Raw genomic sequence first — 27,138 nt, 5'->3', positions numbered from 1 at the left:
GAGTTTAGCATGTATGAAAACTGATAGCACTGCAAATCATCAACACTGTATCTCAATGAATTCGGTATCTGTCAAGAAACATGTGTATCTCATGAGGTTGAGCCTTTCCTGGTCTCCTAGTATTCTTTATATCCAGTTTGCCTGGAGCAGGGAGAAAAAAGTATCTGGTGTGTCACTTGGGACTCACTGCTGAGAATGACCACAAGGAAAGCACTGGTGACCATTTTTATGCTATGGGGATATCTGTATAATTTTAATGACAGAAAGCATAAACTCATGCTGTCTTCAGCAAGTTTTTATAATGTGGAAGCCATTCGTTCATGGTGGTTTTTGCTTCACTGACTGGAATATACTTTACGGAACTGAAAAGGTCTTATAGAGTTGATAAATGTAAAAAGAGAACTTCTGCTAAAACAGAGTCTATTTTGAACTCTATTTGCCTCCTATGTAAGCTCCCATTGTTAAATTAGTCTGTGATTATTTTAATTTGCATGTAGAGCAGCAGCCCCCACAGGGCCATCTAAAGTATCCCCCAGATTTGCAGTAAATTTGAATCTAGGTCCCTCTTTTCTGTAATATCCTTGGGCAACTCAAAGACTTCTAGGCATCTTTATTCTTTGGAAGAAAAATATATTTCATTCATGACTTTTGAAGGCCACATCTGTACTTACATACTTAATTCAGATTTTAAAAGTAATCAGTGGCACATAGAAAGCTTTGTGGATCTGGGCCTTACTATTTCTTTGCCTTAGTTTTCCATCAGTACATATTATTCTGCCTGGCAAAGGAGCCAAGCAGATTAGCATTCTACAGATAGTGAGTGGTGTGCCCAAGTTTAGCAGTGTTGGGGGCCAAGCAAACATAAAATCGTAATTTAAAAGGAATAGGACTGAATGTAAAGAGAATTAGCTGTACTGAGAATACCATTTATCAGTGAAAAGGTTCCAAATCAGTTTACCATGACCTTAATTTAGTTTTGTACTTGTTATGATTTTGTTTAAAACATTTCTGAAAGCTCAAAGTGAATGTAATTCAGTTTACAAGAATTTCAAATGCAGGTCAGTACTCACTTCTACATGTTGACACGTTTGAATGAGTTTTGCCAGAAGAGTTTCCAGTTCAGTATTCCTCTTAATAAGGTTGGTGAGGTTACTCTCCAAATTTTGCTGTACATAAGAAAGAAAAGAACACATTAGTATTCTGAAGAATGTAATGCTTAGGTGAGCAGTTGAAAAGTGGTATATTTTCATAATGTTAATTATGGAATTAAAGAAAGTATAAACATGCGACATTCATTTTGATGTGCACTGTTGTTTTGTACACACATCAAGCATGGCAAGGCAAGAAAGCAGAAAAGTTCAAGGTAAGTGTGAGTTCATAAAAAAGCAGTTTCTGAGGACCTACTGAAAACTAGGTTAAGCAGTTAGATTTAGTCAGGGACAGAAACAGAAGATTAAGGAGAAAAGCAGGGAGGTTAAAATACTTTGCCAATTAAAAAATGAAATTTTGTCTGAGAACATTTATCTTGTTCCCTGCTCTTGATCCAACATCTGAATTTAAAAACCTGCTGCTGAGGTCTTCTAGCATGTGCTCATTTGGGACTGCTCTTGTAAGAGCCCAGCAGTGTGTCAGCACTTGCTCCTTGGAATTCATATTACTGAGGGAGAGGTTAATCTAAATGATTTAATTCTCTACTTCCCCAGAGTCTGATTTTTGAATAAATATATCTAAAGAAAGCCATCCTTCCCAGGTACAAGAAGGAAGTATCTATACACTGATTGTGCCTTCACTAATTGTTCTTCAGAGAAAACATGTGGCTTGTGCCTGTGTTTATCTGCTGATTACAGCCACAATAAGCATCCCACAATTTGTGAGCTTGGAGCTTTCTACCTCCCAGGCTACATCCTGGCTGCTGTGCAACTGCATGTCAGATTGAGATCCAGAAACAAATGGTGTAGCCTCCTCCCTCCCTGCTGTACTAAAGGAAGGAAATCCAAGCTCATGAGTGGTCATGGTGGTTGTGATCCGCTTCCTGATCTAGCTGCTCTGGGACTGGGACCATGCAGTGCCCTGTGGGACTTGCAACTACTGACTCCTCGCTTTTCAACACAGATCCTGTGATAGCTGTTGGTTTACATGTTAGTCCATCTTCTGGAAGCATAGAATGCAAGGTTTCCAGACAGATAGAAAATCTTGTAAATATAACTTCAGCTAACAGACTGAAAAAGAAATAAAGTAAGCTGTTAAAAACAGACCTGACTGTAAACACACGTTTTAGTAATGTCACATGCATACATTTCATATTGAAAATACTGAGGATAGCTGATGTGAGAAGCTTTTTCTCATAGTTATTCACCTGCTTAAATGTGTGATACCAGTTCCTTACGATCTCTGCTTTCTAATTGTACATTGTCCTCCAAAAAGTCCCCACTAAAGCAATCTAGATGCTGCTGAACAACAGTATCAGAACTGGGCCCTCTCCACAAGGGCCACTGTGCTTCTGCAGAGCTCTCATTAATTCCACCCCTGCTCGTCTTTTATTAATGGATTTCATTTCTCCACTTTTCATTTCTCCACTTACTACTTTTCTCCCCAGTATATTTCTTTTGTCACTGTAGGCCCTTCAGCTATCACTATCCCTACTTCTCATCCTTCCATCTTGATGATACCAAGCTGAGTGGTGCAGCTGACATGCTAGAGGGAAGGGTTGTCATCCACAGGGACCTGGACAGGCTTGAGAGGTGGGCCCATGCCAACCTCATGAAGTTTAACAAGGCCAAGTGCAAGGTCCTGCATCTGGGTTGAAGCAATCCCAAGCACAGATACAGGTTGGGTGGAGAATGGCTTGAGAGCAGCCCTGAGGAGAAGGATTTGGGGGGTGTCAGTTGATGGAAGACTCAGTATCAGCTGGCAAGATGTGCTTGTAGCCCAGAAGGCCAACCATATCCTGGGTTGCATCAAGAGAAGTGTGACCAGCAGGTTGAGGGAAGTGATTCTGCCCCTCTACTCTACTCTTGTGAGACCCCACCTGGAGTACTGCATCCAGTTCTGGGGACCCCAACACAAAAAGGATGCAGAGCTGTTGGAGCAGGTCCAGAGGAGGGCCACGAAAATGATCAGAGGGCTGGAGCACCTCCACTATGAGGACAGGCTGAGAGAGCAGGGGCTCTTCAGCCTGGAGAATAGAAGGCTCTGGGGGGACCATATAGTGGCCTTCCAGTACCTGAAGGGGGCCTACAGGAAAGATGGGGAGGGACTTTTTAGAAGGGCATGTAGTGACAGGACGAGGGGAAAGAGCTTTAAACTGGAAGAGGGTAGATTTAGACTAGATAGTAGGAAGAAATTCTTTACTGTGAGGGTGGTGACATGCTGGAACAGGTTGCCCAGAGAGGTTGTGAATGCCCCCTCCCTGGAAGCATTCAAGGCCAGGCTGGATGGGGCTTTGAGCAACCTGGTCTAGAGCGAGGTGTCCCTGCCTATAGCAGGGGGTCAGAACTAGATGATCTTAAAGGTCCCTTCCAACCTAAACCATTCTATGATTCTATTCTGTGATCCTCCTCTATCCCCACTGTCTCTGGGCACATATTTCAAATGAGCGTGTATGTTTTCTGGCACTGTTCCTGACTATTTCACACTGTTTCAAAACACTCTTTGCTTTGCACTCCCTCTATGCAGCCAGTCTTCTTACTCCTTGTATTTGGCTACAAGTGAATGAAGCTGGCAGTATTTCACTGCTGAACCACACATACTTTGGCATTTACCAGGGCTGATGCAGTAAACACTGGAGGAGCAGCCAGCCCTGTCCCATTAAAGAGAGCACAGGATTTAGATGCCTTTAGGTATATCTGTCTTCAGAGAAGCATGATAGGTGTTTTTAACCTTGGCATTTTCTTCCCAGCACAGCCTTGTATATCAAGTATCACAAACTCTGGCTGTAAAAATACTTTCTACATTGCATTGATTTTATAGCTCATTAAAAACAAAGAGTAACAAGAACAGCAATTCTTTACTGAACAATTTGAGCTGTATCTTACATTTCCATAAGCTGTACTGTGAATGATCATTTAATTGCAAAGGCATGTTTGCCATGCTGTTAGATGTCCCCTTGCAGAGCTGAGACTCACATGCAAAGTCTAAGAACCATATATAGTTACAGCATCAGATAACCTTTGTCTTTAAAATAGTTGGTTAAAGGGATCCAAATGTGCAAGTACTCTTGAAATCATATTTATGTGCCTTCTTATTGCCTGTATATTCATTGTGTACATGTTCCGATACAAAAGAATTAAGATGAAAACTTTATATTCCTTATAGCATTGCCTAACTTCAATTGGGCAATTCAATATATTGTTGACATAATAAATGCTAGATGTTGGGACAAATATATACTATGATGAAAAAGTGTTCTCAAAGCTGTCAGGGAATACTGCAGTGATTTTAAAAGCTTAAAATTTCTTGTACAAAGGCCATTAGTAAATGAAAAGTACGCATTTTTCACTGAAACAGAAATTTATTTACTTGTAGGCCTTATTTTAAATCTTTGATAAAGATTCTTATCTTTAATAGTTATCTACCCAGTGAATATTAACATGAAGCAATATAAGTTATTATGGCTTCAGGTGGCTCTCCTGATGTCCTTTGCATTTACAAGTTGTAAAATCAGAATATAACTATTACACACAAGCGTAACTTACAAAATGCATTCCTGAGATCTTGAACAGTGTCATTTTCAAACTGGAAGGTTTGGAGCTTTGTTTCATTGCAGTATGGTAGGCAACAGATTGGGGTCTTTATCAGTAAATAAGAATCAGAATGTTGTTAAACTTTTGTTGAAGAACATCAGTTTATATTAATGCTTTACAAGACAGTAAGAACCTAGTAGCTGATTTCTGAAATTAATGTAAATCTTTCCAGTTTCACTAGGGCAAGTACAAAATAGCAGGAATTAAAACAGTCTTGAAAGTTGTTAAAATTCAGTCAACTCTAGCAGTATATTCACTTAGATTTTTCTTCCTCTAGTTCTTGTCCCTATTCCATGCACACACAGATCATAGCACCACCCTAACTACCACAGAGTGTTCTAAAGTGTATTCCCAGATTATCATGAGTGAATGTGAAAACGAGTGCCAGAATAAGCTCATTGAAATTATCTTTCTTCCTCCCAACTAATCTTCTGTGGCCATTCTCAAAAGTTAACCAAGTTACAACTGTGTTTTTGGAAATTTTCTAGCTAGATCGTAATTTCTGAAAAATTTTCACCTGCATGTCCTTATCTGTTTTGTCACTTGCCAATTTTCTTTGCTATCCATCTATTAAAAACCAATCTTAGAAATTTGGGGGGCGTTTCTGAATAAGGACAAGAGTTATACATTTACTCTGTAAATGGACTTCCAGCACGTTAAGTCAGTGGATGCAAACTGCTCTAAAAAAACAAGCCAGGCTGAATGCTTCCTGACTCATTAATGCAGACCTAGCTTGAGATCTTGAAATTCCACGTGCGCTTTGCAGCTGTTTTTGACAATACCCTGTACAAAGTGAAGAAAATGCTTACTGTCCACTTAGCATGGTCTGACAATTGTACAACATAAATATTCCTATAATCGGGGGATAAATCCAAGTAGATGGAATCACAGATGTAATTGAAAAGGACAGTTGAGGATGATGTTTCATTTTGATTCTGAATGTCTACAAAATGATATGATCCAGGGAATGGAATCTGAAATTGGAAAAATTCATGCAAAAAGCTAGGGGAAGGCAACTCTTGAGTGGATGTCTTCTTTAAGCTGCTGTCTAGCCCACACTGAAGTACTGGTCTTTTTGCAGTAATGGTTGCGTGAGGTTCATGCCCTGATTGAAGTGAGAGGTCAGACTAGATGATCATAATGGTCTCTTCTGGCCTTTAAATCTATCAGTCTATGAAAACCAAATGTTAACCCATGCCCTTTGCCAAATTAACAGTCTCACGCAAAGCACTGCTTGTCTAAAATAGGAAGGTAGCACAAACAGCTAGTCCTAAGCTACTACATGGGTTGAAAATGCTGTCAGAATAAATTAATGTAAGCTTCTAAAGAATAAAAATGCTGAGTTGTGTACTCTTGCCTTATGTGACAGAAGTGAGAGCAACAACATCCCTGAGAACTTCTCAGTGGCATCTCCATAGAAAATGTCTGTTAAAAGGGTCACAAGAGAAAGCCACAGCTATCAGCTACAATGAGGTTTTCCTGCTATTACTAAGTATAAGTACTCATTAGCATTCTCCACTTAAGACATTTCTTCACCTTTATGAATTTCGTTTGTTCACTGGAGTGCTTTGAGAATTGTTCCTCTGAGACTGCAGCATATGCTATGACCCAAGTACTGGAACAGTCCTTTGCAACAACAGCGCTGTTCATTATTTACATCAAAAATGTCATGATCAAAGCCTTTTGGTAAAAAACTTCGGCAACAGTTTGTAATTTCTGACCGGAGTAAGGTATGTTGGCTGGGGCTCTGAGCAGCCTGATCTGGTGGGTGGCAGCCCTGCCCATGGCAGAGACTTGGAACTGGATGGTCTTTAATCTAAGCCATTCTGTGATTCTATAGTTTTATGATTGAGATTAACTCCTAGTTTAAAGAAGAAAACAACTTCAGAGAGTCTTCTGAACTTACCAGAGATCTCTACAGTGGAACTACATATAGTAATTATATAGATTTTACAAGAACCACAGTCACCCTCCCACCATTCCTTTACAAATGACCAAACTGAAACAGAGATCATATATATAGGTTGGTGTGACCAAAAGCCACACAGTTACACAGCAGTAAAAGAGAGAGATTAGTATAAAACACCACAAAGCAGAAGTGTGATCAAATCCCATTTTAGTCAAATTAGCAGGGAAACCACAGTGGTGTTGACATGGCAGATCAGTCTTCAGGATATGCAGACTCCCTACAGATTGTATATACATACCCCGTTGCTAACAAAGTCCATGTAACCATATCTTCACTGTAACTGTTCTTCTCCTAACTCAATGAAGTTATCCTTGCATGTGCTCCAGTTACGTTTCCACCTCGTTGTGGTGACATACCCTATGAACCGGGCCTGTTGACTCCAGGACTTGCGTCTAATCTATTAAAAAAGTTGCCAATCAATTCCAGAAGAACTGCCAGAATATTAAGCATGATTTTGAGCCAAGTTTTGGGTATATGAGAGTTTAATGTTTCCTTTGGTGTTCTTTATTTAAATGGACATGCCAGGTGCACATGGAAAAACTTAAGCTAATTTTCATTCTCTGTACTTGTCCTGAAACAGATGACTGCTCTTCTGAAGGATATACATGCTTGACTCTGTATTTCTTCAGCCAGGGAATGGTAACATTTGCAGTTAATAGCAATGATTGACCTCAAGTCTCAAATGTGCAGAGTTTGACAACTGTACTCTACGTTTCCAAGTGAAAAGAAATAGCAGCTATGATGCTGATACACTCCTGGGGACTATGAATTTTACCTCAAGTGATTACAGTATATCACAAGGAAAGACCCCTGAGATACTACACTGTTAATTAATTGTCCAAGACTATTTTTATTAAAAGTGCAATAAAAAGAGCTGCATTTGAAGCCACTATGTCTTAAATTATGTTAACTAAATTAGGTCTGTTTCTGTATATCATAGGAATGCTGCTTATTATTTCATTAACTCTTATTTGAAATGGGACTTTGGGAAAGTAAACAAAATCCAAGCATTTCAGATTCTTGACCACACCAAATTCTTATTAACCAAAAAGACAGCATTCTAGGGAAAACCTCCAATTGTTCTATCAATTCTCTGCAAAGCCACGCCCTCAATATACCATGGATGCCTGCCATTTGCAGCCACACTTCTGGCCTTAGTTTCAACTGGAGGTGACTGCCATACTAACTTGCCTCATAAGTTGCTATGCTCCTTAGTCTTCCTTCACTGCTCCTCTCTTCCACAGAGCATAAGAGAAATTTCACAGCTGTGATCTTTGGAGAAAAGGATAGGATGAGAGTCACATATAGCACACTATAGCAAAAGTTTTCCTTTGATGTGCTGAAGTAGGTTTTGGAAAGAAACAATATATATGCTTTAGAACTGTTCTAACTGCAGTAGGGAGAATGATGATAAGGGGCAAAGACCAAGGGAACTGACACTGATTAGATATGTGAAATTGACATATAAAAAAATAAAATGGGGAGTGAGGGCAAGGCAAGGCAAGGCAAGGCAAGGCAAGGCAAGGCAAGGCAAGGCAAGGCAAGGCAAGGCAAGGCAAGGCAAGGCAAGGCAAGGCAAGGNGCAAGGCAAGGCAAGGCAAGGCAAGGCAAGGCAAGGCAAGGCAAGGCAAGGCAAGGCAAGGCAAGGCAAGGCAAGGCAAGGCAAGGCAAGGCAGTTTTCTCAGGGCATTCAAACTTATTTCGTCCCAAGTTATACAGTGACAAAACTGAATTTAGGACAAGTAACATTTTTTTTAATAGATTCCCATTTCAATTGAAATATTCTGAGATATACAAATGTTGGCTTGGCTAGGATCTTGGGAGGTTAGTTCAGCTCTATGTCTAATGAATCAGTAATCAAAGAACTAGAATAATAATCAGGAAAGAGAAATGTAAACATTTGAATGAATTTGAAAACTACACCAGTCTTAGGCTGATATGTGAGATATTCAGGGTGTGCAAAACTGTAGATGGATTTGAGACACAATTACACAGATATTTTTCTTTCAATGTAGTATTCAAACTGGAAGTTGAAATGTTAAAAGAGCACAGCAAATACCAGGCACTCTGAATTTAAAGTACATCATTAAAGACTTACTGAGGTCAGCTAGGTGGTTCCAGAGCTCACTTTTTTCCCTGTTGGCTAATCTTGTGCAATGAAAGGGGTTGAGGAGAACTTGAAACATTGTACAACTTTCCTGCAGCATCCAGACTGCATCTGCTTCCAGATTCCCAAGACATGGGATATACTTGAAAACAAGTTCCTGCTCATGAGATGTCTAATCTAATCTTGAACTAGCATGATATGGGAAGTATTCATTCCAAAAACCAAAGTTCTGAGTTTTGCACATAATTAATGACAGACATTTATAGGAAGAGAAAGTAAAAGCTCATCTAAAGAACCACAATTTATACAGTGTTATTAAAGTCCTAGCTTCTACAGATGTCTGCCTAAACAGTTTTTGAGAGTTTGTGTTTTATTTGAGAGGTTATATTATAGAAAAAAAAAAAGTCTGTTTTTAATATTTACTGCATTTTGTGGTTGAAAAATTCCATCTTACCTAACCAAGCATGTATAAAAAGCAATTCAGAATTATGTCAAACTAGCAGGTTAGGAAAGACAGATAGGCAAGAAGTAGACAAGGTTAACATGGTGATTTGGTTTGTGTTAGGTAGTAGGCCCATGGAGCTGACCTAAACCTAGTTCAGCTCTTTCTGCTGGACTCTAACAAAACTGCCATTTGAGGGAGCTGAAGCCACTTCCTTTTATCCTTCTCAATGAATAAGGCTTGAACTCCATCTCTTGGCATGGCTTGAAAGGATGGGATGCCTGTACGCACACCTTGGCTTTGTCTGCTACTGATGAAGCATGCAGAATACATTACCAGAAGGCTTTTATTCAAGAAGTTAGACTAACTGTGCAGTGCCTCTAGTGAAGAAACCAGTGTACCTGTGCACTAAACATATTCCCAGCTGTTGTTCCATCTTCTCTTTAGGAGCCATATTGGCACTATTGTTAAGCTTAAATGAAGCCAAAGCACAGCAACTCTTTTAGAGAATCGAAATTGATTCCAATGTTCAACAGTATGGTAAATCGGGCAAATGTCAACCAACTAGTCAACCAGAAAGACTGCTCTTTCTGACTTGAGGGTGACTTAGGGTGAATCATACTAAGCAAAGCACCATACACCATTATGTTTTGCGGTACTTTTTCTGCTTATAAATAATCCACGATTTTGCCAAGAATTATACCATGAGCTTGCACTGTAGTTTTGTGCCATTGGTGGTTTGGTCTTTACTGTTCCATGCAATAGGCGCCAGCTGCAATAGGATATTTGCAATAAAAATATTGGCATCCTTCCAGCTTAATGCTCATTCTGGCACAGGGTCTTCACTTTGCCGCCCACAGTTAGAGCTGGATCAAACAAAGGTATAAATCTCATTGTGTTTTCTCATTTGTTGTATTTCCCACTCAGTGTATTAAAATTCTATACTACGTAGGTTTCTCTGAAAGTAATGCCTCTTGTTTACTTCCATGGAAACCACAACAAACAGCACAATAACACTATTTGATAGAGCAAATTCTCATCTACAAAACACTCTTTTTCAACATAGTCACCACCATTAGCTATGCATTTTTGCCAGCAATGAACAAGAGCCTGCATGCCATGGTTGTAACAATCTCCAGCAGCAGAGGCGACCCTCTGTCACTGTCACCACTGCTGAAAGGCACCACCCACCATCTTACCATGTTCATATCCACTGTCTGGTCTCCAGAAATGTTCAGCAAGTGGGTGCCATTTTTTCCTCATGGAGGAATACAATTCCACACCTCTGCTTCATACACACTCCCACGTCAGACACCATTTTGTCCCTCTGCTGCCATCTGTCACACAGCAACAACGTGTAACAGTTCAACCTCTACTGCCATACCACCAACATCTGCCTCTGATGCCATGGGCCAACATAACAAAATAGGAGATACTGCTTTTGGAGCAGCTGTTGTAATTTTTCTCCTTCCCGTCCTAAGATATTTTTCAGTCTCTATTGGACTGCACATTCACTCAAATTAAAATGCAATAACCAATTCAATGTTAATCCAACTATCATTTGAGGGGCCAATAATTGAAATACAGACTTTCATTTAACAGCCCTTGGCAACATATATTTAATGGTTAAAAAAAATAGGAAAGCCAAAAGGAAATGTCTTATGAGGAGGTGCAGATTCACACAATTCTCTTATTCAACATTGCAGATAGTAACAGATGTGTTTCATTTGACTAATATGAACTAATCAATTAGTATGAACAAATGAATTGCTTATTCTAGCATGAATAATTGCAAGAGAATACGTCAAAGCAGTGTATTTTAGCTCAAGAAGACATGATTGCAGGATTGTGGACCATAAACTTCCATAGTTTATTTTTACTATGTTCTTATGATAATAAATCACTTGTTCTATGCCAAACCATTAACATAACTGAAGCCAGTTCTACTTCGTCAATACTTGAGGTCGTGTCATTATACTCCAAATATTATTTTCTACTTTCTTCTTCAGTTTACATACAGCTTGAAAGTATATACAAGGTAAAACTTTCTCTCAGTAAGAATCAGTGGATCGTGACAATACTTTCCAAGTAGTATCACACAGCTCTGGTCACTTAAGACACCTAAAACATAGCACTAAAAATAAAAATTCTGCTGTAGTTTGTCAAGAAGCTAGGTCACATCATATAAAATCAAAGGATGTTTTTAGTAAAAGAGTATGAATAGAAGCCAAAATATGAGCACCTGTAAGAATTCACACTCATACTGTGTAAACACAGGCTCTTCTATTACTGTTCCCATTTGAAACATGTTATTTTACTCCACAGCTTCTGAGTTGCAATTTTCCTTTGTTTTCTTCACATTTCGGATTATCAACTGAAAGCTAGAACCCTCAGGAAAGAACTACATGTTCCCTTCATGCAAGAATTACACAAATTAATAATAAAATATCCACATGTGCTAGTAGCTAAAGACTTTGAATATTTTACTAATAAATTAAGGAAAACATGCTTTGTCTTTGGCCTTGGTTAGAACATTAAACATTCAAATTTACTAACACAAATTTGGCATCAGAAACAAGAGTCTTTAATGCATAGAAACCCAAAGCTATACATTTCCTATATATCCTAGAAATCCAAACATGCTCAATTAAGAATAAAATATTTACAAATAACGGAGAATAAAACATCTAACTGCACGGCCCCTCTTGCAGAAGAACAGCAAGTTTTATTTATAACCCAACTCTTCTTTAAACCCTTAGAAACTTAAGAAAAATCAAGATAATTTTAAAGAGCCATTTTTCTGTTGTCTCTTCTTCCTCAAAAATGCCAAATTCTGAAATGTTCCTCCAAAGGAAATTGCATGTGACTAATGAAGCCTTTTAACTCACCTTTGTACAATTTACAAAGAATCTTAGACTCTTTCATCTTACTCAGTCCAGCATATCTAAATTAGGGATGCAGAACTGAGCTGGTCTTATATGGCTTGCTCATCATCTTCACATCAGGTGGGCTGACAGTTGCAAAATGGAGAGCCAGCCTGCCTGAATCCTCCCTTGTAGCTTTGGCCACTCCTCTGTAGCCATTTATCACAACAGGCATTCAGGCAGTGAAAAATACATGTCCTTGTATTTTGTTGAAAAGACTAGCAACTTAGAGAGATGTGCAAATCCAATTATTCCTGGAGAAAGAGAGGGAGAGATCTTAACATTTCATTTGACTCATTTAGATAACGTAACCAATTTATGCAGACTTCCTCCAGACAAATTATTCATTTGATTTATCACAGCCTTTGAAGTTTTCCCTACAATCAAGGGTAACAAACTTTTTCCACTAAAAATATAAGCCAAGGTTGACGATATAAGTATGCTTTTCAGAGTACTTAGGGAAGATATGAAAATTTTAAAGCCTATGGAAGTATTTATTTTGGGTCTTTAATTAGCTAATTCAGATTTTTATCTCAGACAAAGTTTTCTTGGGAGAAAAGACAGGGACTTGATTCACGGTGTATTACTTCGTGTTTGTAGTAAATGAACAGTCAGGACTGGAGACTCTGCGAGAAGCACTTTAGCTACATAAAACATACACAAACTAGCACGCACTTACATAGGCACTCATACATGCCCTGTGATGGGCAAAAAAATGTTATGTGCAAAGCACAAACATGGAAGGTGAATAAAGTCTCTGCTGGTGTTTCTATGCATGATCAGCACTAGCATTTTGAAGTCTCACAACACTAATTTAGGGCTGAGCCTGATTTCATACATGAAAACTACTATAATTTCCTTCATTAGGTATTAAGTACTTTCATTAGTTAAAGAGCTGTTTCTGTCATCAAAGCATTACTTGAATTTAATTACTGGCTCTGTGTGTGTGCACAGATATGGGTGTGTTTTTGCAAATCCTAGAGTAAAATCAAGCTACAGATCAGCTTGTAGTGTACTGTTGTAGTATACTGGACTCCGTGTCTGTATTTTGGTATAATTTGACCAATTTTAGCTGATTTCAATTGTGCAACTCATTCCTGTTTTTGAACACTGTAGGGTCACGTAACAATCAAAAGTGAGCTATGAATGGGAAAGGAGAAAAAACATCTATTTCATACTGTCCTGGTCCACCGTTTCATTTTTCTCCAGGAGTTTGGAAAGCAAACCCTAGCAACACTTGTCAGACCTCAGGGCATCAGGGTCTCCCAGCCTGAGAAGCTTTGATTCCTCTTTTCCGCACAAATGCCTGTTTGCCCTGTGCGCAAACATGCGATTCTGTGAGATGGCCAAGAAAATAATTGTGCAAATAGCCACGGGGGTGCCAGGAGGACTATGCCATACATTGCTTGCATAACTGATGTCAAAAGCAGATCTATTTTCCCAATTGCTCCACTATTTCTATTAGTGTAGCATTTTACAGTTACATGGTGACAGGAAAGCAAGTTGGTGTCAGTAAGCCTTTCACTTTGTTGCAGCTGTTCATGCAGGATACGGAAATTACATTTGGGAAAATTGTATATTCTAGATAATATTACTGAATATTGAAATGACAGCTCCATTAACTTGCTTTTTTTTTACATTTGTTTCTGCGAGAGTGCTTCCTATTCCACATACTTAAAGTTTAAAACTAGCATTTACTCAGGATTTGTTACTTAATAAGGATTTTATTATTCTTTATATTTCAATATCTCGGTGATTTCTTGCTTCTGTAATAATATATTTGTGCTAAAAACTAACATAACAGAAATAACAGAATCACAGAATTGATAAAGTTGGAAAAGACCACTAAGATCATCTAGACCAACCATCAACCCATCCCCACCATGCCCACTAACCATGTCCCTCAGTGCCACATCCACATGTTTCTTGAACACCTCCAGGGACAATGACTCCACCACCTCCCCAGGCAGCCTGTGCCACTGCCTCACCATTCATACAATATATTTGTTTCCATAGTGGCCACATGACTTCAATAAAAAAACAACAAAAGACCAAATACCTGAGGCCTAAAAACCTCTTAAGTCTTTTAAATAATTAAATAAAATTTAATAAAAGTAGTTTTCTTATAAGAGAAAACAGTAATTGTTTTGTAATTTCTATGTATTTCAAGAGAGAAACATTATGATCTTTATTTTACAGGTAATTCAATTTTGCTACAAACAAATGCTTTTAATCCAAAACCCACTGAAAACCATACCAGTTTTTCTACTAAGCCAGTGGTCTTTGAATGAGATTCTTCATCCCTCTTGCTGCAGACACTATGTGCCAGTAAAGTAGGCTTGGCATTGATGAGTAATCTGGGAGCTCAAGATATTAATTTTTTGTTCAGAGTAGTACAGGTAAGTTTGACGTCAAGCTTTTGCTCAAAACAATATATGCATGACTACCACCACCAACAAAAGCAATAACCCAAAATATCTAAGTTTAGCATAACAGAGGTACATTTCCCTCTTCACAGTTCCTTTATATATGATCAAAATGAAAACTTTCTGAATAAACATTCCCAATTCATGCTTCTAAAACTAGCACCTAGAGACATTTTTTGAAGAACTGCTTTCCTGCTGTTCAGTGTTAGCTTGAAATGGCATGTCTTAAAAGACAGGTAATTCCTGTTGGGTTTGTCCAGATCTTGAAGGCTGTAGATTCCCTTTAAGAAACATGCACTGCAGTATGTCTCTAGTGCTTGGCTTTAGCTGCTGGATACTTTTCAAACTAAATAGAAGTCTGTTTTTTTCATTTTCAGAGTTCTCTACAGGTACCTTCAGAGATGACTTAGGTACAAATGAATTTTTTACATCTAAAATGCTTCTGAGCCTCAGGATCGAACAACTAGCACTGAAATCAAATGTGAATGAAAGAAATCACCATAAAAGCACAGCATCTGACACTACAACACACAGATTTTCTTTAAAGAAGCACTGCATTTGATAAAAGAGCTGTTTGTCCTGAAGCTTGTAAAACAGGCCCTGGGGGTCCTGCTGGACAAAAGTTGACCACATGACCTCATGGCCAAAGTGGCTCCTTCTCACCTTGAAGTGGTCAAATTCTGGCACAGATAGCCTAGAGAGGCTGTGGGGCCCCATCCTTGAAGATATTCCAAATACTTAGTCCCTAAGTAAGTTGCCCTCACTGTTTGTTGGGTTGGACAAGATGACCTTCAGAAGTTTCTTCCAAACTAAATGATTTTATAATTCTGCAGTTGAGATGTTTATGTTCATAAATCAAAAATTGTACAGAAACTGTGAAAATATGAACACTTTTAAAGACAGATAGTTGAACCTTAAATCATGTTTATATACAGAATTTAATGAAGTGCTTTTATTTAGAAGTTTTCTTATATACTATTTTATCTTCTACCAGAGCTGGAAGACCTATGATATCAAAATGGGAAGTATGCTAATGTTAGTTTTATAAAGGTACAAGGAACTAAGAAATATGTATGAAATTCAGATTTTATTTTAAATATTCGAGGAGATAGATTTCAGAAAAAAATCAGCTTTTAGGATTTTGATTAACCTGTGAGCTTTTTTAGATAGGACTAATACGTCCATCATTATAGTAGACAGGTACCAATTTTTTTAATATATTTGTTTACACTATTTCACATACATAATAAAATGTGTGTATAATATGGCTACATAGTTTGTTCAATTAAATTCAAGGAATCTATCCTTTGAATTCAAATCTTAAAGTGGATATCAAGTTTCAATGAATAATATACTTTCTGGGTAGTGCACAATTCTAGAAACTTATCACCTTGTGATCTTTGACAAAGAATAAATTTTAATTTATTAAGGGATGATTTCAGCTGTTGGAACAATCTTGAGAAATGATAAATAACACAGAACTAAAACTCAAAGGCAGATTCAGCCTTTGCTGAGTATCACGTATGCTACCTGATGTAGTGGGTGGCAACCCTGCTCACTGCAGGGGGGGGCTAGGAAAAGATGGTTTATAAGGTCCGTTCCAATCCAGGCCATTCTATGATTCCATGATACTAAATGTTTTTTTTTTTGTTGTTGTTGTTGTTGTTTTTTTTCCCTGTGATTGGGCACTCTAAGCAAGGATGGAAAAGTTATCCTTTTTTCAAGACTTGATTAGTCAGCATGTGTTGCCAGACAATTGTTATTTAGTTCTCCTGGGTGGCACTGATGGGCATGAAACTTTCAGAAAGCTTTAATTTAAAAACCCATCAATTGAGAGAACAGATTCAACTCTGCTTTTAACATTTGCTTGCTCAATATGAAGGCTCTAGGGCAAAAAGAAGAAAAGGCCTTAAAATGTGTAGATTGCTTCACAGAGAAGTACAAATTAAATTAAGAGAGCTCAGTATTCAGTGTTAGAAATTAGTAAACAGCATCATCTAAATGACTTGCAAACTCTTATATAAGTCTTGTTCTTGTTTCTCAGTTTTCCCTGAATGGATTGGCTGCCTTGTTTTTCTCTTTCCCATTAAATTGTTGTTCTGTTTTTCGTGTTTTTTTTTCCACCACCAAAAATGCCACTGAGATGAAGTGAAATACTTAAATCTTTCAAGGATATACAGTACATGTCTTCTACTTAGGACAATTAAAGAAAAGACAAAAGAAACAGAAATGAAATACTATATAATATTTTGTACGGAAATAATGCACTCATTAAATAAAAATGCAAGCTAAAAATTGTATGCTCTTCATTCTTCCCTGAAGGTTTTGCAAGAAGCGTTTTCAGTTTAGTGCCACAGATTTTAAAATGTAAGTGCTATTCTGGATCCAAGCTGTAATTAGACATTTTGATACTAGCAGTGGAGTTCGTAATTTCACACCAGGCTGATCATCACTTAAAATCGTTTATTTCAGCTCAGTACATCCCCTCTTAATTGGAATGTTTTGCCAGCGGTGTTCCCATAAAGATACAGTCATGTCATCATGACCATTAGGATCAGCTTCTCTGGAATACAACCCAGGAAACAGCCATCTGAAAATAGCCATATTGATGGCACAGATACATTGATGGATAACTTCTTGTTTAACAGTGGGGTTTAGGTGAAATAAAAGGATTAGTGTGTAAAAGTTTGCAGTCTGCTGCACAAAAGGTCAGATTCTGCAATCATAGTGGTAATGCCTGACTTCAGAGATCTGTGAACTTGTAACACCTGCCTGCAGCAAGCGTAAAAAAGTAGCAGTTTTGCCATACACAATGGGCTAAATTCTGCCATCAAGCGAGTGGTATGTGTACCATATGTGGCACAAGTATCATCACAGTACTGCACAGTGCTACTTAAACCAAATTATAACAATCTGGTAATGATTTCTCCTACCTGATGACACATGGCAGGGTCATATTCCCCATCTAATAGTAGAGGGTTTGCTTTGCTTCCCTGGCACCCTCAGTTCCCCTCCCCATGAGTACCCACTTGCTTGTGCAGAGAACTAATTAAAATGAAGCAAGTGCTTTAGTTTGATCAGAGACAGAAAGTTCAGCAAAGTCATGGGATCTGGTAGGCTAGCAATGGATGAGAGCTAGACTAGAGGCTAGACTGGATGTGGGTGCTGGGAAGAAATGGTGATGGAGAGCTGAAGAAAAGGAGTGAGAAAAGAGCAGCTATTTGGGAGCCAAGTGAGTTGGAAGCCCCTCTGAAATTACAGCCAGGAAGAGTGAAAGGATAAAATAAAGAGTAGATTCTAGAAATAATAACTAGAAATGAGAAAGGGCTAGAGGTGACTGAGCATTAAGGTGGCAGGAGATAAAAGTGTAACTAAAGATGGACCAGGGAACACTGGACAATCAGCAAATGGGAACTACTGGGTTGAGCCAATAGCTGGGACTGGGAAAATAAAACCAGGTAGACTGAACTGCTGGCGCAAGAGGCAGGACTGGGGAGTAGAGACCTGAGCAGAACAGCAGTATGGAAGAGGGGGCTAACTGGAAGTACAGTATTCTTGGAGGTCCAAACAGAATGGAAATCAAAGGAAAAGGTTCAGAATATATATGGATTTAGAACCAGGGAGATGGTACTCTTGGGACACAAATGCTGAAGACATACAACCATATAAGGATCTGAGAAGGTAAGGAGACAGGGAATGCATGTCAGGAAAGGAGAAGACTGAGTTTATCAGAAGAAGATGGGAATTAGAAATTAACCTCCCTCTGAAGGCAAGGTCTCTAGATGAATAATTTTGCAAGCTTAATAATGGCCTTTATGTGGACTTGTATTGACAGAGAAAAAAACTCAGTTCCAGACAGTATTTCCACAATTCTCAAATGATCCCTAAGATACCAGCTAACAAACACAATTGTACATTACAACAGCATCATATAAATGAAACCAGTAGAAGCAACACTCTGTTTTTAATTGTTTCTCACATTTCTTTTCTTCAAACTTGGGAATTCTGCTTATACACAGAAAGTAAGAAGTAAAAAACATTAGCAGTCCAATGATTGTCTCTGGAAATGCTGCTCTTGTGTAAAAAACAAAAAACAGAAATATCAAGGGACCCTTTACTCTTCTAAATTACCAATCCCTGATTTCCATTTTTACAAATTTTGTATTTCACCACATCTTTCTTTGAAAAGGAAACCAAAATAAAATACTTGTTTTCCAAATTGAGTTTTTAAGTAGTAAAAGGTTGCAATTTAAAATAATTGCTTGGTTTCCATTCTCACTGAAGATATTTCAGTTTAAGCATCGGGTCATCACTCTCTGCAAGTTAGCAGGGTGTTGGAGGAAAACATTATTTCCTATTACCAGCTACCAAGTATAATGTATAATATAGTGCATCAACTATAATTAGTTTGCAAGCTTCTTATTAGTATGCCCACAAATCATAGAATCATAGAATGGCCCAGGTTGAAAAGGATCTCAGAGATCATCGAGTTTCAACCCCCCTGCCATGGGCAGGGTCGCCAACCACTAGACCAGAGCCACATCCAGCCTCGCCTTGAATACCTCCAGGGACGGGGCATCCACAACCTCCCTGGGCAACCTGTTCCAGTGCGTCACACCCTCTGAGTGAAAAACTTCCTCCTAATATGTAACCTACATCTCCCCTATCTCAGTTTAAAACCATTCCCCCTTGTCCTATTGCTATCCACTCTCGTGAACAATCATTCCCCCTCCTGTTTATACGCTCCCTTCAAGTATTGGAAGGCCACAGTGAAGTCTCCCCGGATCCTTCCCTTCTCCAAGCTAAACAAGCCCAATTTCCTCAACCTTCCTTCATAGGAGAGGTGCTCCAGCCCTCTGATCATCTTAGTCGTCCTCCTCTGAACTTGTTCCAAGAGCTCCATGTCTTTCTTGTGCTGGGGCCCCCAGGCCTGGACACAGTACTCCAGATGGGGCTTCACAAGGGCTGAGTAGAAGGGGACCACCACCTCCCTCTCCCTGCTGGCCACTCCTCTTTTAATGCAGCCCAGAACATAGCTGGCCTTCCAGGCTGCCAGTGCACACAAATAGAAGACTGTGTGGAATTTGTAGTTTTTCCCTTTTCTCCTTTTCATTTCTTTTTCTTTTTCTTGACATTACCAATCAAAGCAGAAATTAGCATGGCTTAGTTTTCCATATTACAATTATTTCATAAAATGCATCTTCTCACAAAATGTATGACAGTTATGGCCTATAGCAATTTCTTGCATTGGAAAGTACCTAGAAATTTAAGCATCTGCTTCTAAGGAGCAGATCATTGCTTGATGTAAACTGTGGCTCTGACAAAGTTACTTATGTCAGCTGAGAATATGTCTTTGCTAACTGTGCCACTGATACTGACTTTTAAAAACAGTATTTAATATTAAGGTATCTTAATTGAGTTATTATGACAAATCTCCCAAAGATATATTTTTGAGGTTGCAGTACTTAATCAGACATACAAGCCTAAGGCTCTACATTGAGTCACTTAGAAGGTTGCATTAAAAACAAGAAGAGCATGGAGATTTCAGGCTAATACACAACAGTAAAGTACCTTTATAGTACACGTATAGTGAAAGATCAGAAGAATTAGCAAAGAGATGGTATAACCTATCCACAATAACAGAAAAACAGGTCATAAAACAACAGGAGGCATTTTGTAGTGTGCTACTCAGTGGGCATGCAACAAATAGGTTTAAGCTGAGCTGAGATGCAGCCACCTCCAGCACCTGGGGTCACAGTGAGAGAGACCCAGCTCAGCCTTGAGACTAAGCCATGAATTACTTAGCAGGAACTCATCCACAAATTAGCCCTATTGCCTGGCCATTCTCGCAGCCTGCACTGCCCTGAGACACCCTGCCCTCTCTTGCATGCATGCTGCATGACCCTATAACAACAGGCTTTCAGAACTTGTATCTATACACCTGTCAACACCTTGTCTCACACTAAAAAAAAGAAGCAAAAGATGTGCCTATCAAAGTGCTTCACTTCATTAAAATGTTATTACAAATGTCTTGGGTTCACCTGAGTTTTGATTTCATCTTTATTATCAGACACAATTCAGTCAAGGAGTCAAGGATGTCATTACAGGCAGCTGTCCCTGTAACTCACTAAGACCAGGGTTTGCAGGCACAGTGTGGACAGACACTAAACGACACTGATTTCCATTCCTTGTGCAAGCACAGTTCTGAGACCCTTGTATGCATTCCAACAATAAATATAAATAGATAAATAGATAAAGAAGCACCTGGTGTTATTGCCAACTCAGTATGCTGACTTGTATTTACGGAGGTATGTTGGCTGAAAATGCAAATGTATTCTTAGTGGGTTACTCAAAAATGCCTAGAGAAGTAGGCATCTAGAATACAGACCTGTTTATACCTAATGTTTATTACTTTCAAAAAAAGTGTGAACTCCTAAATGCAGTGTTCATTCCAAACTTCTGAAGATATCAGGTAAAAGCTCATTCTTTTCAGCTGCCTCTGTTTCTATATCCAAAGCCTATTTCCTTTTATCTTGCAATGGAGCCAAATCTGTTGAAATTACTGCACAATAAAAATACTCTAACCAAACTTGTCTATGTTCCTTACATCCCAATGCAAGTTGAGACCACTTAGAAAAGCCACAGCCTGACTCTACTAACTGGCTTAGGAGTATTTCAGTATTCAACTGATGCATGTTATATACTGAAGGCAAGATGTTCTTCCCCAATATTTTTATACAGTGCTCACTATTTCTCTTATACTAGTAGGTATTTTTATTTGTCCAAGGGATGAGTCACTGTCCAGAAGAAAACCTGCTTTTTAATATGAAATGTGTATGTCTGACTTAACCCAAACAATCCTACCCAGCAAATCGTAATTCCCTTACGAAAAAAAAAAACCAACCCAACAAGATTTTCTATTTTTTGTCAGAGATTCTGGAAATGGCATAAAGCCTTAGGGCACAGCAGCACACTTTTTGAAGTATCGGGTTGCTATGTTACTTTCCTGAGCATCTGTCTCAAGAAAAAGCATTCCTGACTGAAAATATCTGGCAAATAAAAAAGTTTCTTATGAGAGCTGCATTACTGTGGGCACAAGCTGGTAGGAAACAAACTGCAGACCAAGTTTTCACATATTTTGTCTTGACTTTTATTCCCAGAAGTGACGTTTATTCCGTGGCCTTTGCCACTTCACGTCACTGCATGTTTCAGCTCCTTCATCTGTAAGGGATAAAAAGAAATACTAGCCTCACTGTAATTTAAGGAGGCAAGGCCAGACTGGTCTGAGGGCAGTGCCCACCCACAGCTGCCACCTGTGACAGTGACACATGTGGGGTGGCAGCATCTCCTCACTGTTAGGCCCTTTACAAACATGTAGCCTGTGTATGCAGTGATGGTACTAGGGACTAACAAGAGGAGAGACAGCGGGAGGGCACACTGAAACTAGGAGACTGGGAATCACACATTTTTCTAACAGTCAGGACAGGGCCTGCAATGTGGAGAGATGCAGGTCCATTGTCCCAGGGTGTGCTCCCCCAACCTGCTCTCTTTGGTGCCCACAGCAGTCTGAGCCTGTGCTGTCTACATGTGCTGTGCACAACTTTTCTGGGTTTTGTTCACTCCCTCCCCACTGCCCCTCACTGCTGGCATCACTCTGTGGCCAGAACAACAAACTACTAAGACCAAGGACGAGGGAGGAAGAATACGCTTTCAACCAGAATAAGAAATGCAGTTTGCAATGTAACTCCACTGACAGCTTCAGTGAAAAAACTGAGGAGGTGATGAGCTGTGGCAGAGCAGGGAAAACAAGGTGCTGAAGGGTTGAAATCTGCTAGGCTGTCTGCACAGCACAGCCAGCACCTCATGGAGTCACTGAGAAGTGATCCCAAATCACTGAGTCCCTTTATGCTCTATAAAACATAATTGTACAGATCACCATTTTTCACCAATGCTGCGATATTAAAAGGGGCGAGGAATTTACTAGAGAAAAACATAAAGTCAACATCTGATACTAAATGCAATGGTAAGAGAGGAAGGGAAGGAATAACTGCTTAATCTGTGTCAGTTCTCATAAAGTCGTAAGCTAAGGTGTATGACTTTTTCTCTTTGATCAGCAGTTACTCAATTTGCAAAACAGCCAGACAGCTCCAATTGCAAGCTGATGTGTTACTTACTCATTAAACCTAGCAATGTAATAATGATGTACTATTTGCTTATTTTTAACATATTAAAAATCTTGGCATAAAGATCTGTGCTATGATTATGTCTCACTTGCCTTCTAATACCTATTTTAGATTTCCACATGTGACCAAAAGACTTGTTCTTCTTTAAAGTATAATAAATAATGCCCTCATTTATTTCCATTTTCTGACAGCATTTATTTGACGTGGCCACTGAAAAGTTACTCATTACTGCATATGCATATGCTTGTGTTTAGGAAACTGACTTATGAATACAGGTGTCCTTACCTGGCCTACCACTGCACTACAGAGTGATACTGTCACAGCTCCTGAATTCTCAGCAAGGTCTGGACTCCAGAATGCAGTTAGTTCCTTGGTGAGAAAGAAAGGGATCGACACAGAAAGAAATCAGATAGCAGAGTCAGTATGTGGTGTGTGACTCAGAGACTGGTACTGAAACAAAAATCCAAAAAAGATTCCCTCATACAAAATCCCATACTGTTCTTCCACGTAGGGGAAACCCACAGTATTTTCTTTAGGATTACAATTGTTGACAGTATTATAGTTCTGAAAATTAAGATATATTTAGTCAGAGACTTTACTGATTTGCTTTTCTAGATACCTCAGATTTGAAGGACACTTTTACAAGGCACGGATTTTAAAAGATAACAAAAAAAATGAGGCCCCCATGAAGCACTACACTTCGAGCAACCAAGTTCCCAAATAACTTTCTGAAATCCTGCATAAGCTCAAGACAACTGGTGCGCATTCCCCATTGTAGCATCCAAATGCTTTGTCACACAAAGCATCTTGCCACTAGCCCCACAAGCAAGGAGTCAGTCAGATTTCAGCTAGCCATGAGTATTATATTTGAACGTTGAATAGCTTCTTTATATTTCTAAGCAAACAAATTGCATTTGTAGAATGTGAATATGCTCAGAACGTTTCTCTGAAAGCACCAGTGCCACTGGTAAGTACAGCAAATACAGTAGCTAATCTCTGCAAAACTCAGATCTGACCAACCGTATAGGGTTGTGCTTGGAAGTAGGGAAGAGCAGGGAAGTAGGGAAGAGCAGGAGGTGAAAAAGTAGCTTTTTAACATTTCTGAACTGAGAGCAGGTCTTCATCAGGTGTCTGTCCTGTAGTCATATTAATATTATTTCCCAATATTGTTTTATTTTTCATTTAAATTCATCCTTCTATCTTTGACCAGGCTGCCTGCTGCTATCTGCCACTTCCACAGCAGCTTCCAAACCAACCAACTAACTTCAAAAAATCAGAGATAAGTCTTGGATAATGCTGAAGTCCTACAAAGTTCATTAAAATTGACTGCTGGGTAGTGAAGTGAAACCTCACCACGGTGTGAACAGAGATGATGTGCAGGAGCCACTGGTTTGCTAGAAGCATACTGCTACCTTGGAAGACCCACTGAGCTGCACTGCCTCCTGCGCAGCCAACAGCACGAGGATGGGATGAGGCCTATGGGATTTCAAGAAAGTATTGCAAGGAAAGAAAACTGAATCACTGAGCATGGAGGAAAACAGGACTAATTCGGAGAGGCTGCCAAGGCAGTGGGAGACCTACTTGCAGTTTTGTTAGTTGTGCTGCCCACATAGGAACTTCGTAATGAGCTTGTGACCATTTCAGAGCTTCTGGCCTGGTGCAAGGCTAGTTATGCACACCAGAAAGTGAGTTAATCTCTGGCCATAGCAGAAGTAAAAGCAAAGAATAAATTCTTGACTGCATTCTTGAGCATCTACCACTGTCAAAACAGAAAGATTAGTACCAATCTCAGCAGGAAAGTGCTACAATAATGCTGGCTATATCAACAGCAGTACTGCAGTATACTACTGTTCTATAGAATAATTAAATATCTATGATACTATCTATTACTGCATGTTATATTATATTGCAGTATACTCCTGCAGTATCACCACCTCAACAACATCAGCCCACAGCCTGGAAAGGATTACAGTAAAGTACCTCAGTGAATACAGCTTTGCATCTTTAGCACATTTTTAGTATCATCAAGGCTTCTCATTCACATTTGCAGTACTTGTATGCCTGTCTTGTTTGAAAAAGCTGGACAAATTCATGAGAAAGATATAAGCTATCAAAATAATGGAGTTATGTACATAGGCTAATTTCCTCTAAGAAGTTTTTAAAAAGGTTCCCGAAGAAGTCCGTTCAACAGAGGTGTCCTACAGCTAACTTCTTCCAAAGATTAATGCCAAGCATTCAACTATTCAGTCATATAGAAGTAGGTAGTCTTTACCATTTACAACAATAGTGCCCCATTTCTACATCTGCCAAGCAGGAAGTGAGTCTTTTTCTCACTTTCAGGAATGGGTGAGGATTTAGGCTATGGCTCATCTCTAAACGAGGGGAGGGGAGGGGAGGGGAAGGGGAGGAGAAGGGGAGGGGAGGGGAGCGGAGAGCTGGAAGGGGCCTACAAGGATGAGTCCAACTGCCTGATCACTTCAGGGCTAGCCAGAAGTTAAAACATATTAAAGAGGGCATTTTCCAAATGCCCCTTGAACACTGACAGGCATGAGACATCAATGTTGTAATTATGCAGACAGCTACCCAGCACTAGGAACCTATCTGAACTATGACACTTCTACGACACTTCTACAACATGTGACTGTCCTTAAACTTCCAACTATACAAAACTAAGCAAATATACAGAAAAAAAAAATCAATATTCAGACAATGAGCTTGGAAAAGCCAAACATGGAATTACAGGCTGCTAGAAAACCCTTCTCTCCTCTCTTTAGTGCATAAGACATTAAACTGTAAATAAAATGTCACTAGTGAATAATTGTGAAGTTAAAAGAAATTTGTAGTAATTAAAGGCAGAGCCAAGCGGTAAAGTGTCCATACTACTTATCTTAAATGGTACAGAATATAGGCTAAAATGTAAATAATGATTATTAGCTGTAATCTGTAGATGACCAACTGATTACTGATGAGTGATAGTTAATCAAAATTAAACTAATGTATGAGCTCTATACATAAATATTATAGAGTGTATTAAAAAAACACAACACAATCATTTGTGATTGGAGGAGTATGGTAAATGTTTATAAGTAAAAACAATCATAAAATTAACAGACATTCTGTGCTCTTTTTTCTTCTGTCCCCTGTAACAGAGAGCCGTCACAAATCAGAACCAGGTGCTGTAAAACGTAAAACAAAAACCTAGTCTCTACTCAGAAGTAAAAAATCTAGTGTTAAAAAAGTACTACTATCCTCTTTTATTAATATTACTTTTAATTCCTTCATATATGGCTAATATTCTGAACAAACAAAATACAGTCTTCATTGCCTACGAAGCTTAGGGCCTGAAGTGACCTTGCCCTGAATTAGCAAGCTTTGTTCTAGCTAAGGGGACTAAACGTGAGAAATGGATTTGTATTTGGAAACCAGAGCACTGAGTATCTCCAGACCCCAGAGATTTTTATCCTTGTCTCATGCTGTTTCTTTCTCCTCCATATCCTTCCCCTTCTGAGCTTGTTCCTGACTGGTCTCAATGGTAATGCTGTAAAACCAAGCAAGCTGATGAGAAGCACTGACTGAGTGTACTGGGTGCTGAGCTATGGCTCTCAGAGAGTCAAGCCCCGCAAACGTCATTACAGGTCAGTGTGTCAAAAGTCTTAAAAATAAATTTCATGGATGCATATTCTCCTACGGAGTTTTAAAGGGAGCAGCAGAGACTAGGGGAGATGAGGAAACAGCTGCAGCTATTTACAAAGGAAGCCTACATCACGTAAGGAACAGAAGTGTGAGAAGAGTGAACATGCCTACAACTGGAGCATGCAGTTCCTATTGGCCTCTTTCACAAAATGCCCTCTTATATGTATGTTCATTTATAGAAATAGGTGTAAACTTCCAACAAGCAGTTTTCCCAAATAATTTCCGAAAGTTACAAAGGTTATTTTGGGATGCTTCTTCTTTTCTCTTTCCCTCAGGACATTTCTGAATCTCTCCACAGAAATTGTATTAAAAACATAACACTATATTAAAAAAAAAGAAAAGTAATCTATTTACCAGCATTTACAGAAATAAATAAAAAAAAAAACCAACAACAAAAAACATAAAGATAACAGAAACATCATTTCCATATTCTTAACTGTCCCTGCTCCCAATCCCAAACACAATCCTATACCTCATATATACACGGATCTCTGTAATAATAGCTCTGTTAAGATAGTTGGTATCCACCTTTGGACTCTTTTCTTAGCAATACGGATTGGAACAGCCTACCTAAGTGACAAAGGGGAAACAAGCACCTCTATTCAAAATTTTACACCAGAATGAAAACGGAATCTTTGTGACCCATGAATGT

The 27,138-nt window shown here is 39.0% G+C and overlaps 1 protein-coding gene across 6 annotated transcripts in view; it reads right to left on the bottom strand.

Moving 5' to 3' along the window:
- The window catches only part of MID1 (midline 1), a 253,902-nt gene that overhangs the window by 52,724 nt on the left and 174,040 nt on the right, over positions 1–27,138 (bottom strand). For all 6 annotated transcript variants that reach the window (XM_021410705.1, XM_021410719.1, XM_021410696.1 and 3 more), the window contains exon 3: positions 1,071–1,166. In XM_021410705.1, the coding sequence (XP_021266380.1) occupies positions 1,071–1,166 (96 nt within the window). The remainder of the gene's footprint in view (positions 1–1,070; positions 1,167–27,138) is intronic.

This window comes from Numida meleagris, chromosome 1, assembly GCF_002078875.1.
Source record: "Numida meleagris isolate 19003 breed g44 Domestic line chromosome 1, NumMel1.0, whole genome shotgun sequence".
Classification (NCBI taxonomy): Eukaryota; Metazoa; Chordata; class Aves; order Galliformes; family Numididae; genus Numida; species Numida meleagris.
This window is presented reverse-complemented; position numbering and strand designations above follow the sequence as displayed.